This window comes from Diabrotica virgifera, chromosome 3, assembly GCF_917563875.1.
Source record: "Diabrotica virgifera virgifera chromosome 3, PGI_DIABVI_V3a".
Taxonomy (NCBI): Eukaryota; Metazoa; Arthropoda; class Insecta; order Coleoptera; family Chrysomelidae; genus Diabrotica; species Diabrotica virgifera.
Window position 1 is genome coordinate 261495508 of NC_065445.1, and position 13552 is coordinate 261509059.

Consider the following 13552-nt stretch of genomic DNA (forward strand, 5'->3'; position numbering starts at 1 on the left):
GCTCAGCCAGCAACTCTAACTTGGAAATCATACAACGTTTTCAAAATAAGGCATTAAGAACCATATTAAACGCTCCATGGTACGTCCCCAACGCAATAATAGGCAGAGACCTGAAAGTTCCTAGCTTCAAAAAGAAGAAATCAGCAAATACAGTGAAAAGTATGAAGAAAGACTTAGTGCTCATCCAAATGATTTCGCGAGTAAATTATTAAACACGGAGGGTGAAGTTCGCAGACTGAAGCGTTATAAACCAACTGACTTACCAAATAGATTTTAGATAAATTAGAACTATTTTAAGTGTTACATTATTGTACTAGTAGTACTATCTATACATTAATTTGTTGATAATTTAGAAAGGAAAGTTTTCATTGGAATTCTTACCTACATGTCATAGCCTAAGGGCCGGTTGTTCGAACGCTAATCAAGAAGTTGATTATAATCAATCATTTATTGTAATCAATTTTCTTGATGGGAATCAAATCGCGACATGAAAAATACATGTAAAACACTAATCAGTTATTGATTGTAGGTAAAACAGTAATTAAAATATAGCCGCAGCTCTTAAATTATTAAAAATTGCTTATTATTATTATTGATTTGTAAGTAAAAACAAGAAATTAACATCAGAAAGAGTTTAATTATGTTTTATTTTAAATTAAAACCAAAATAATAAAATAAATCAGTCAACATTACCTCAAAATGCGACATCTGTCAGAAGTACGCTTAATCAAATATAATTGTAATTAAATATTTGATAATGATCAGTTTTGATTAGCGTTCGAACAACCGGCCCTAAGAAAGTCATAATTTTAACTGATTGTTCCTAACGGAACAGATTGTTAAATAAATTGGAGTAAAATAAAAAAAGTACATAAAGAATAAATTAGTACATCTTCTCAGTGCCGGATTTATATTGTTTACGAGTGTAGGCCACTTTATTTGCGCCGCCCCATGTACCTTACTAAAATAATAATTTTCCATATGTAGTAAGAAACGAACTAAGGTTGATCAAAATAATGAATTAGTCATTAGGAAGGGCTTAAGGAAATAATAATTACAATTTTTTACGGGACTTTTTAATAGCAAAATCATTTATAATATCATCATAGTTTATAGTGTTCATTATCTCTGCTTCTATGTAGAGAAGAGCCAAAGAATTCATTTTTTCTTGAGACAATGAAGACCTTTGATAATTTTTTACTCGTTTTAAACAGGAAAAACTTCTTTCCCCAGAGCAATTCGTAGCCGGAGTCGAAAGTGCGATGCGGAGAACTATATCTAAGTTAGGGTAAACATTAGACAGCGAGTGATTCCTCAAAAACGTTGAGAGACTGAGCAATGAGTTTGATCTAGGCTTCACTGCACATTCTGCAACATTACTAGAGGAAATGTAACTGTGAAAATGCACACATTCTTGAACCAAATCTTCCTCTAAATCATTGGTATAATATTTCACCAGCGACTGGGCTTTTTCGGTAACTATTTGTGTTGAAAATTCAGTAATTTTTGTTAAAAATAAAAACTTTTCTTTAAAGTTTAAGTAAGCATTATGCCTTCTCTCTATTTCAGCCCTCAGTCTATCAAGGATGACCAAAAAGGTGTCCACTCTGAAAAAATCTCTGGAGCCGTAGGGTGTTTCAGGTTCTTCATTCGATGTTTCATCCGTCATTTTTTTTCTTTTAGGTTGCCTCTTTATTTCACCTTGATATTGCTTAAGAGCGCTCATCTCAATTGCTTTTTCTTCAAAATAGTCAAAGTTGTCTCGTTCTGCTATTGTAAACTCTACTAGAGATCCATAGAGATCAGATACCGTCAAAACATCTACAGATGAGCTCTGAATCTGAATACTCACTTTATTTAATCTCTCCAAAATAGCATTCCAAAATACGACCATGAAAGCAGTTTCAAGTTTTTCTAATTTAATGCGAATTCCTTTTGCCTCATTTCGCGGGACGGGTTTCTCTGAAGTGTCATTTTCAATAATTTTTAAAACTGTTACTACTTCATCCCAAGAATCTCTTAGACTTTTACAGGCATCTGCTCTAGCCGACCAACGAGTTAGATTCACTCTCTTGAGCCTCTTTCCTCTTCCTATCTCATTTATCAGTTTTTTCCAACGTTCGGTTGACTTCACGAAGAAAGTATATACCTCCTCCAGCAACATGAAAAAGCGGCAGGCTTCTGGACAAGACTCAGCGGCCGAGGTTCCCACCAAATTCAGTGAATGAGCTGCACAAGGAACAAACATGGCAAATGGTGCTTGTTCTTGAATTTTAGCTTGTAAACCATTGTAAATCCCTGACATGTTAGAGGCATTATCATAAGATTGACCACGGCAATCTTTGAGATTAATGTTTAACTGTTCTAGCTCTATAGTAATGGCATCAAACATTTCTTGAGCTTTGTGTCCTACAGAAGGTAAGAATTTGATAAATCTTTCACATGGTTCTCCGTTATCTAAAACATATCGAATGACAAGCGTTAGCTGATCTATATGTGCTGCATCCGGTGTTGAGTCCACAATCAAAGAAAAGTACTTTGCTTTTTTTATCTCATTACTAATGTATATTAATACTTTTTCAGCCATTAAAGAAATAAATTCGTCACAAACAGTTTTCGATAGGTAACTAGTTGTTCCTGATCCTTGGTTTGCATATCTTTCAATGTGTTTAGCTAGTAATGGGTCAAATTCTGCTATTAATTCCAGAAGCATAATGTAATTTCCACTATGCTGGTCACCATACTTTTCATTACTTCCTCTAAAAGCGAGACCTCTAGAAGCTAATCTTAGCTAATTCTGGATCTGTGTTTAGTTTTGGATAAGACTGGATCTGTGTTTAGTTTTGTTATTGAATGAATTTCAGTTGATGTCGTAACTATAGCCACTTCTTCGTTATCTGACTTTGAATAACACTTACTTGTTGAAGGTATTTCGGTGTCAGAATCAGGAGGATGAACAAGTTTTACTGGACACGACTGATTTGACTGTTTTTGATGGTACAGGCTCTTCACCTCAACCGGAACAGAACCTTGTTCATGTTGATTTTCCTTATTATTACTAATCCCCGAGTTCTCTTGTGCATTACGTAAACCCTCGTTGCTGTTTTCACTCTTAAAAAAAGCTTCTATTTTCCTGGTCTTCTGAAGTGCGTGTTCTTGTTTATCTTTTTTTATTTTGGCATTTTTTCTGTACTCAGCACCGCTAAGTCTTTTCCTTCCATCACTCATTTTCCGTCAGTTTGAGGACGCTATCAATCTGTAAAAAGAAAAAAGACGTGAATAACTGCGCCAGTGTGTGCGCCAACTAGAAAACGTCATGACATGTCTCAAATTTTAATATATTCTACCACAATATTGTCTTTCTATCTTCTATATTTTCGTTAGAGAACGGGTAGGGGAAAGGGACATAATTCAATGTTTAAAGTGTAAACTTTGGGCACATGCTGAATGTACCGAATTAAAAGAATCTAAATTTAAGATGAGGTCTTGTTGTCACTGTACCATTTAGTTGCATTTTTGTTATTAAACTATTTTTCTTTCATAATATTACATTTAGTTTTTATGTAGAGGGTAGAGGTACCTCGTGATCTTACCCACATTAGTTTGTCAACTTAACTCCATGTGTGGGTATGATAACGAACTGAACACGTTTTATATTTATTTTTCCAAATTTTTAAAAAATATATGTATTTAATAAAAAAATACATAAATCAGTTACAAAACGTATAAACTTAATAAGTTTGCAAAAAAATATTTTTATTTTTCTTAAAGAACGTCAAAATTTAATTTTAAGTCTTATATTCGTCAACTTACCCTCCTTTCCCCTACTTAGTAAGAAGGTAGGCAGGTATCTTTCATTTTAATGAGGCAAAATTTTCATTTAATGAGTGTAAATGATAAAAATATATTAGAGTATTGCTACCATTGTGTAGAACTTACCTATTTCAACAGAAACTTTCACCAACAAAGTATAAATGATTAAATAAATATAAATAAATAAATAATTATTGAGAATCACTGATTTTTTCTTCAGAAGTAAGTAGTCGTTATGTGTTTTGTATAGATAATAGCGAGGCGACTCGAGCATAGCGTATGCAATCGATGCTTGCAAAACACTGCCGCTTTGAACTGTGCGGGCGGTTTGTCGAATGTCGAGCGCGGGTAGGAAATGGAGGTGGTTCGGCTCATGTTCGGCTGCATTGAGTCACTGCTCCCGCCGCGTCGTCGCCCCGTTGCTGTTATCCATCAGTCAGATACAGTCACACAATAATAGTATAGTATACCTCGTCCAATTTACTTACCGTTGCACGTCATCCACGCCATAGCCTGTGACACGATACCAACACGAAATATTTAGGCGGTGGGTGTGTTCTTTTTTAGAATCAAAATGATTCTAAAGGGGAACACACCTACCGCCTAGATATTTCGTATTGGTATCGTGTCACAGGCTATGGCGCGGATGACGTGCAACGGTAAGTAAATTGGACGAGGTATAGATATTATTAGTATATTATTATGTAGATAAAAACGGTAAAAATACCTAGGATTGATAATTTTCGATATGTGAGTTTATATGAGAATTTAACGTATTAGTATAAAAAACCATGAGACAACCTGTGAACTTGTTTGACCTTTATTCTCTATAATTAAGTGAGCTTCCTGTAAAATCTGCCGCCCCTAAGACGCTGCCGCCCATAGGCCGCGGCCTATATGGCCTATTGACAAATCCAGGACTGCATCTTCTTCTTCATGTGCTATCAAATTGGCTATAGTAATTTTGTTGACGTCAGCTTGGAAAAGAGATGCAGAGGATCTGTTAAATCATTCTCTCAGGTTTTTAAGCCTTGACATTCTTCTTCGACCTTCTTTTTCTTAAAGTTCCCTCTCCTATCGGAGGTTGGATATCATAATGGCTATGGTCACTTTGTTGGCTGCTGCTCTGAATAGTTGTAATGAATTACAGTTAAACCATTCTCTACGGTTCCTCAGCCAGGAGATGCGTCTTCTTCCTATGCTTCTTCTTCCTTGGATCCTTCCTTGCATAATAATTCTCAGCAACTCATATTTTTCTCCTCTGGTAATGTGAGCCAAATATTCCAGTTTTCTAGTTTTTATACTGTTCATAATTTTTAACTCCTTATTTAAACGTCGTAGCACTTCAACATTGGTAATCCTTTGAACCCACTGAATTTTCAATATTCTTCTGTAACACCACATTTCGAACGCTTCTATTTTTCTTTTGTGTTGTCCCTTCGATGTCCAAGCTTCCATTCCGTATAGTAATATAGAAAATATGTAGCATCTTAGAGCCCTGAAGAATCTGAGAGGCAACTGAAGGTCTTTGTTTGTAAGCAGCGTCTTCATTTTTATAAATGCTTGCCTTGCAGTTTCAATTCGGACTTTAATTTCTTTGCTTTGGTCATTTTTGTCATCAACCCAGGTTCCCTGATATTTGTATGTCTTTACTTTTTCTATTTGGGTTTGCTCTATCATTAACGTTTGATTTCCATGTTCTGTTTTTGAGACAATCATAAATTTAGTTTTTTCTTGTTTATTTTTAGTCCGTATCGAATGCAATAATCGTAAATCTTCGACCTGGTTACCTTCTTCCGTCTACCTTGCCTTGTATTATTACATTGAGTATATGTATTATATCTCTCTGGGTGTCGCATACCATGGCTAAAATATTGAAGTTTTAGATTTTTAACTGTTGTGACGACTTCCGTGACTTTTTTCATCCGATGCAAAACAACTTCGTTATGAATGTTATGTGAATGTCGTGTTAATTTTAGGTGTTTCAGGATGATTCTCAGTTTTGCAGAACAAATTTTTATCACGGAGTACTCTTTTCGATTATACGGAAAAGGTCCCTAAAACGATTTAAGCTTACAATCAACAATGGTTTCATTAGGAAAGGGCAACCTCTCACACGACCGGGGAGTCTCTTCGAATACTGTGCGATCATTTTAGGGATTACCTTATTTTGCGTGGCAGTGATTTTCCATATCAATCTCACTCCCACCAGACCTAACGACACCTAATGCGTACATATGGGGAATGGTGAAAGAGGCAGACAGATCCACCGTCTGACATTTCGGAATTACGGACTAGAATTAAAGATTTTTATAACTATCGTCTTTTCGATTTATTCCTTTCATCTATTTTTCACTCTAGTTATCAATGTTTTGTACCTATGTAGAATTTGTAAGGAAATTATTCTGCAATGCAGTTTGTAATGTTTGTGTGTCTTATAAATAATTATAATTTTCTTCATTGTTCAACCATATGTGTGTGTGTGTGTTCACAAAGAGGGGATGGCATTAGATATCAACCATATGTATCTGTCTCTGAAATATCTAGTGAAGTTCATGGGTTTATCGTTTATCACATTTATAATTTATGAAATAGAAATATAACATACAATACTATTAGACGTCCATGACTTTTTCTAACGGGACACAAATAATAAATTTAAAACGACGTTAACAAGTTAACAACCCGAAGCCGACTACAGCTCCAGTAAAAAGATACAAAGTACCTTTTTACAAGGCTCAAAGAAAACAAGAACTAAAGAAGACAAAATAAGCAACGAGACTATGCAACTATTGAAGGATAGAAGACAACTACTAGCGGAAAACAAACGCCCCAGTCAAGAATACGTAGAACTAAATAATTATCTATAGAAAAATTGGCGGAATTATTTGTGGATGGATGGAATCCTCTTGATTTTGTGTTGCACGGGCCGTGATTGTATGTCCGAACGGGCCGAAATTTTGGTATTGTCTATATTTTAGGCATAAAATCTACAGAAATGCCTCAGAGAACTCTTTATACACACATAGAAGTATTCCTTGAAGTCCCAGGCATACCTATCGGTTTTTCCGTTGCGTGTGGCGGCACCTTTAGAGATACTTTGTATTTTGTTATGATTACTCTTTTTCGATTTTGTTACTCTTTTTCAATTGGTATGATGTGTAATTCACGCCACCGTTTAGAAAACTTATAGCTGTTACAAATATAATCCAAAAATTTTAATAAAGCTCTTGAATAATTGTGCTCTTGTATTTTCTGGTTTTTTTGTAATCTTAATTTTATCAAAACGTTTTTATACACATGGCTTGGTCGGTGTTACGGACTCCGCAAATTTTATAATCCATTTTAAAAATAGTTCTAGGCTACGTAAATGCCTGAAATTTTCAGAATAGCTTTGAACTAGCTAACAATGCAATATTTAACTGCTATTATACAGGGTGATTGATTAGTAGGGTAAAGCTCCGTAGATACGTTATAGTAATGGATATCGATAAAAGTTAATAACAAAAATTGTAGCCAACTTTGAGCTTTACATTACAAAATTAGTTAGAATTTTACTGAATTTTATCGAATTGTTCGATAACATAGTGGCAGATCAAACTTATGTTTTTTTAAATGGAACACCCTATATTTTATTTTATATTCGAAATCTTCTTAACTTCTACATTACAAAAATATAAAGGTTTGGTATGTTATACAGGGTATTTACAAAGTTATAACAAATTTTATATAAAAATCGTAACAAGTTCAACTCCCTGTATAAATAAAATTTTTTAGTGATGCCATATTTTTTTACTTATTGTCAAAATTTTCATAAATAATTGATATTCCTTATTTTTCTTATATTGAATACAGGGTGAGTCAAAATGCAAGTACATTATTTTCTCAGTAATTTTAAATGAAACACCCTGTACCTATTTTATATCACTATCGAAAAGTACTATAACCGTACTTTAATTTATATACAGTACGTAAATCGTTCAGCTGGACATAGGGAATATACATTGAGAGAATTGCGGCAACTGCGCTAACCTGTGTTAGTTGAAGATTCTGTTTGAGAACGAGTTTTTGGTGCAATAGAGCTGTTAAAACGAATAAAATGAGTGAGTTTTGAAGCAAGGCTGTCCATAAATAAATCAAAAACAAAGTTTATGATTAATGAGTTAATAATTTTACTTTAATTTTTACAATATTTTTTATTTAAAAACTAATTTTAAAACTAAACAGTTTTCCCATTCCCTTAGGCCAAAAATATTTAGCTACTACTACTACATTGTCATATTTTGACGTTTATGTGTATCAGTCGAAATGAGTGGTCAATTTTGAGGTTAATGCCCCTTAATGCTAACAACCTTATTGTCATCGAGAGAGCTCAGTTGCCACAATTATCTCAATGTAATACAATGTATGTATTTATGTATCTCAATATATGCAACGTATCTTCCCTATGTCCAGCTGAACCATTTAAGTAAGTACTGTATAACATTCCCTATGTCTAAATTTATTAGTTTTTGAGATATTTTCATTTTTCAGAGCAACTTATTAATTACGGGTCTAAATCTTTCCAAATTTTAGGTAAGCCATGACTGAATTGTCTAAAACTGACAATTTACAATTACTGATTATCAATCTCTAATCAAAGTTGGCTACAATTTTTGTTATTAACTTTTATTGCTATCTATTACTATAACGCATCTACGGAGCTTTTCCACACTAATCAATCACCTGAATGGATAAATCGATTTTATTGTATTTCAAACTATTTTAAAAATGTGGCTAATGCAATGATATTTTAAAGTACGTTAATAAATCGATATCTACAAATTGATGGTGGGTCAGTGGCATTAGACTGCAGACCGAGAGTTCCCTAGTTCGAACACGGCTGTTGCGTATCTTTCTTTAATTTTTTTAATAAATAATTAAAAGTTGATATACTTAAAATTCGTATCTTATAAGTTAAATATTATATATAAATATTATATACCATTTTAAACAACCGTGGTATTATAAAAAGTAGTTTTTTATACTAGTGTAATTTTTTGAATTATAATTTTAACAGTTAATACACCTACTAAAAATTCATATTTTATTCTTTCGAAACATGTTGTGTCCTATATACATATAAGAAATCGTGTTATTATAAAAAGTACTTTTTTATTATAGTGTAATTTTTGGAATTTTAAGCATTTTATATCGTCAAATTATTTTATATTCTCTCCTATAAATAATAAAAACGTTTTATTATAAAATAGTTCTTTTTTTATAAAAGTTTAATTATTTCATATAGATTTGTTCAGGTAAGTAATGCTTCTGATGGTTGTTTATTTATTATTATTAACTCTCAGAATCCTTCGAAATAAGCAGTGGCCTGAAACAAGGAGATACGCTGTCACCTCTCCTTTTTAATATAATTCTGGAGAAAGTAGTAAGAACAGCACAAATTAGGACATAATTACTGACAGTAAATGGACCATAATTACTACCAGCATACGCGGATGTCATTGCCATTGTTGGAAACGCAGTTACCAATGTGAAGGAGACTTTAATAAATTGGAGGTAGAGGCAAAGGAAACTGGTTTAAGGGCAAATGAAGAGAAAATCAAATACATATACATCAACAGACAAAAGGGACGAGATAGAATAGGGCAAAAAGTTTACGATAGACCCATAAAACTTTGAAAGAGTGGAGAGTTTTAATAATCTCTTAGCAACAATCACTGAAGATAACGATATCATCATCATCATCATCATCATCATCGGTGACCGCTGACAGCCCATGGAGGGCCATGGTCGCCCGTTGGGGATTCTAGGCTCTAAAGTTTTACATAGTGTGGAGGCCAGCCACACGCATAACTCCTCAAAAGTTCTAAACGATATTTATTTAGAATATTACTTTCTTGTTTCTTTTTTGAGGAGGTCTTTTCGGCGTTATGCATGTTTTTCTTGTTTGACTATAGCTGCCCATGTCTTTCTTTCCTTTGCTTGTTTTTCCCATCTCGTATTCCTAGATCTTTCAAATCCTGGTTAATACCATCAATCCATCTCTTTCTAGGCCTACCTCTTGGTCTCTTCCCATTTAATTCTTTTCTAAGTACTTCTTTGTATTTCTCTTATCATCCATCCTTTGTACGTGTCCTAACCAATTCAATCGTTTACTTCGTAGTTCTTTTATGATAGTCGGCCTGTTAAACACTCTATTTATTTCGTGGTTCATTCTTATACGCCATTCTCTGTTAACGATATCACGGAAGAAATTAAAGGGAGAATTCAGACAGCAAACAGATGTATGTATAACCTCTACAATACTGCATCTGTATTAAATTATTGTATTAAATCTAAGAGCCTATAACGCAAGCATCAAATATCAGAATATATAAAACAGTGATTAGACCGGTGCTCATGTATGGGAGTGAGACTTGTACTCTGACCAAAGCAATTGAAAGAAAACTTAGATGTTTTGAGAGAAAAATCCTCAGAAGAATCTTTGTACCTTATCATGACCCTAATGGCAACCAATAACGAATGAGAACAAATGCTGAGGTCAAGCAGATGTATAAGGCGAGCGACGTTGTTCAAGAAATTAAATCCTAGTGTCTAAGATAAGCTGGCTATGTCCATAGACTCCCTAAACCGGCTTGCCAAGTTGATCTGGAAGGAAGCCCACACAGGAAAAAGGCCCTTAGGACGCACACGAATGCGATGGACGGACAATATAATATGGTCAGGTTTAAGAACAATGTGGCTCACTGACCCAACTATCATGCAGTTCGAAATGGAAGCGAGTTGTGCAGTCAGTCAAGACCCACACCGGGTTGTAGTGCTACCAGACTGTGGCGGCCGGTGAGGTAGTGCCATGGAGCCATGGCACTACCTTATTTTTATGCAGAAACATATTTTTTTATCTTTAAACCGTTTTAATGCCCGTTCATTTTTTGTGCGTATTTCTTTTCTCTTTATAAATTATATAAAATATGGCAATTGCGCAGTGTAGTACAACCCTCGCCACTCACAGCGGACGGGATGATCGCATCATGCCAAAAGCTTAGATGGCTCGGCTGAAAAGAGAAATATTTTACGAGCATTCTATGTAAGTGACAGAGATAGAGCTATATTGCACTTTTAATACACGTTTAAATGAGACTATTCGTGCCTGGCTCGACAAGGAAGATCTAATATTTTTTACTATGCTCATCATAGTGAATAGTGGATCGTAGATCCAAAAAGATGCTCGTACAAGGTAGTACATTATATTTTCGAGTTTTTTTACGCGCTCGCTCGCTCGTTTTTGTATTTATAATTATTACATTTTTAATGATTAAAACTTTTTATTACAAACTATTATATTTTTAAGTAATTTAAATTTATTTTTTTTATTTTTAGTAAAACCCGAGTTAAATTCAGCTTATCGTGATAGTCTAATTAAACACAATGAACAAGAAGTGGATAAAGAATCGATATGTTTTGAATCAAATTAAAAATTATATCTATATGGTTTTGTGGAGCTTTCGAGTTAGTTTTGAGAAATCACGACGAAAAGGAAAATTCAGAAAATAGAGACATCTTTATGGAACCGTTCAATGTTAGCCGAATTAGACAACGACTTAGGTTCATATTCAAAGTTTCAAATCTTTAAAAGAATGTACCTCAAAACAACACAAAATGAACTCCTTCAGTGCATCTTAGATGTTTATCACGAGGAAATAAGGAAAGAAATTGAAAATTATCTTTGTGTTGCAGTGATTGCCGATGAAATGACAGACGTCGCGTCGCTGGTGAATTTTAGTTCGTCGCGTCGCCGATATGTGTGTAAAGGGCGATAAGTTGAGAGATTTTACTTGTTGGACGGGACATGATGTCAAATCAATCACTGAATGCATTTTAAATGTTTAAATTTCTTGACACCCCAGAAATGGTATATACCTACATAATGTAAAAGTATCCGTACCTATTATACCCTTTTTGACAATATCGTGAACCGTCACTAAAAATTTAGGCAGCTGCCCGAATTCTGGCACTACCTACTTAAAGTGATACGAGCCGCCACTGCTACCAGAAGAAGAATTATTTACTCCATTGTCCTGATTTCTAATACGATCCTACATCTTATTGGTACTGCAATTTTTACCACTTTTATTTTTTTCTGTGTAGATTTTTTCTGTGCAGAATACTATTGAATTGAATACTTCATATTTGTAAATCATCTGTAAATATTTGTATATATTCGCTGTTTCGACAATTTTTTTCATTATCTCTCATACTCTCATAGTTAAGGCTTTAACTAACATTATGTAAATAGTTAAACAGAATGTATATCCTTTGTAAATATAATAATGCGCGCTCGTTATTACTAAAATGTTATCATTAATATTTTTATTAAAACAGATATAAAAGTGTATAGTACAAATTGGTCAGTTCAAAATCACAGATACCAGACTCATAATGCATTAACAGTCAATAGTATTCTTAAAATAATAGTGGTGAGTAATAAATAATAGTTTTTAAATGATTTTATATTAAAATGAAATTAACATATCATTTTTTCATGTTCAAAAAAATTTCCAATTTGAATACCTACAATATTGCCTGCCGTGTTAGTTTTTAAGGTTATTTACAATTTAAAAATTGTTTCTTTGTAGCATCTAACTTGGCAACAAATTATCTTCTTCTTCACGTGTCATATCAGAATTTTCTGATGTTGGCTGCTACAATAATAATTGTCGGGCATTTGGTATCTGAGTCCATTCACGAATGTTTTTTTGTCAAGACACCTGTTTTCTCTCTACACATCTACGACATTCTATTTTGCCTGTAGTAAGACTTAGTTGTACTATTATTCTATATCGATTTCCTCTCAATATATAATATGTCCCAGATAAGACATTTTCCGTATCTACTCATACCGGGTTGCGAGAAAGTCTGGCGACACGTTATTTTCTCGGAAACCGCTAAAACGATTTTTATAGATTTTGGTGGGTAAGGGTCTTTTAATGCGGCCGATATTATAGTGGTAAAATTACATTGTTGTCAAATCTTCCGTTTTTTTTTAAATCTAATGAACTTTCTTATTTAAAATAAAACACCCTGTATATTTTTTAAGTTTTGGAATCCCTAAGGGATACTGATTATTTTTCATATAATATTCCCTATACCTAAATGCCATAATTTTGGAGTTATTGCTACATTTATTAAAAAAAATTTAAACAATTTATAAAAATCAATTTTATCTACTCTATGTCATATTATATAAGTTTTTAGTTTATGAAAACTGTCATTATAGATCGCAGTGCGTGAAGGGTTTAAAGTGTGCGTGAGTAACAATGTATTTTAAATGAGATTTACTTTTTCGCGCACTTTCAATGTTTTTTTTGGCACACTTTTATATAATCAAATATCCTTAACTTTCGCGTTGCCATGGTGACGACAATATGAGCAATGACTTACAACAAAATTTTTGACAGTTTTGTGGTTTGAAAGTAGCTAGGATTTCTAAATGTCAAAGTTCTAAAAATTGTAGAATAGAAATGGATTCCAGTGACGAAGAGTTACAGTTTTTTTATTTGTTTATCGTAGATAAAATATTGTATGAAACTGTGCGTGAAGTACTTTTTGCGAACTTACGCGATATATAGCACTGGCTTCGTTGTCGCTCGTGCTCTAAAAATCGCGTGCGTTCGCAAAAAGCATACTTCACGAACTGTTTCATAAATAACTATTTTCGGCCCGGGTAGACATTATTTTA

General features: G+C 33.6%; 2 protein-coding genes across 4 annotated transcripts in view; one reads left to right on the top strand and one right to left on the bottom strand.

Moving 5' to 3' along the window:
- LOC114326832 (esterase B1) overlaps positions 1-13552 on the top strand; it is a 95788-nt gene that overhangs the window by 28382 nt on the left and 53854 nt on the right. Inside the window, exon 1 of one of the 3 annotated variants that reach the window (XM_028275285.2) lies at positions 12168-12290. The exons of the other annotated variants lie outside the window; for them this stretch is intronic. The gene's annotated coding sequence lies outside the window, so the exon portion shown is untranslated. Of the gene's footprint in view, positions 1-12167; positions 12291-13552 lie in introns of those variants that run through there. 3 annotated transcript variants of the gene reach the window in all.
- LOC126882738 (zinc finger MYM-type protein 1-like) lies at positions 1055-4208 on the bottom strand. Its single transcript, XM_050647727.1, has 2 exons — positions 3940-4208; positions 1055-3256 (listed from the first exon to the last, which is right to left on the bottom strand). Exon 2 carries the CDS (start codon positions 2711-2713, stop codon positions 1055-1057), a length of 1659 nt encoding a protein of 552 aa, XP_050503684.1. The 5' UTR covers positions 2714-3256; positions 3940-4208.

Coding starts and splice junctions, on each gene's coding strand:
- LOC126882738 (XM_050647727.1), bottom strand. CDS start 2,713: ATGCTTCTGGAATTAATAGCAGAATTTGACCCATTACTAGCTAAACAC.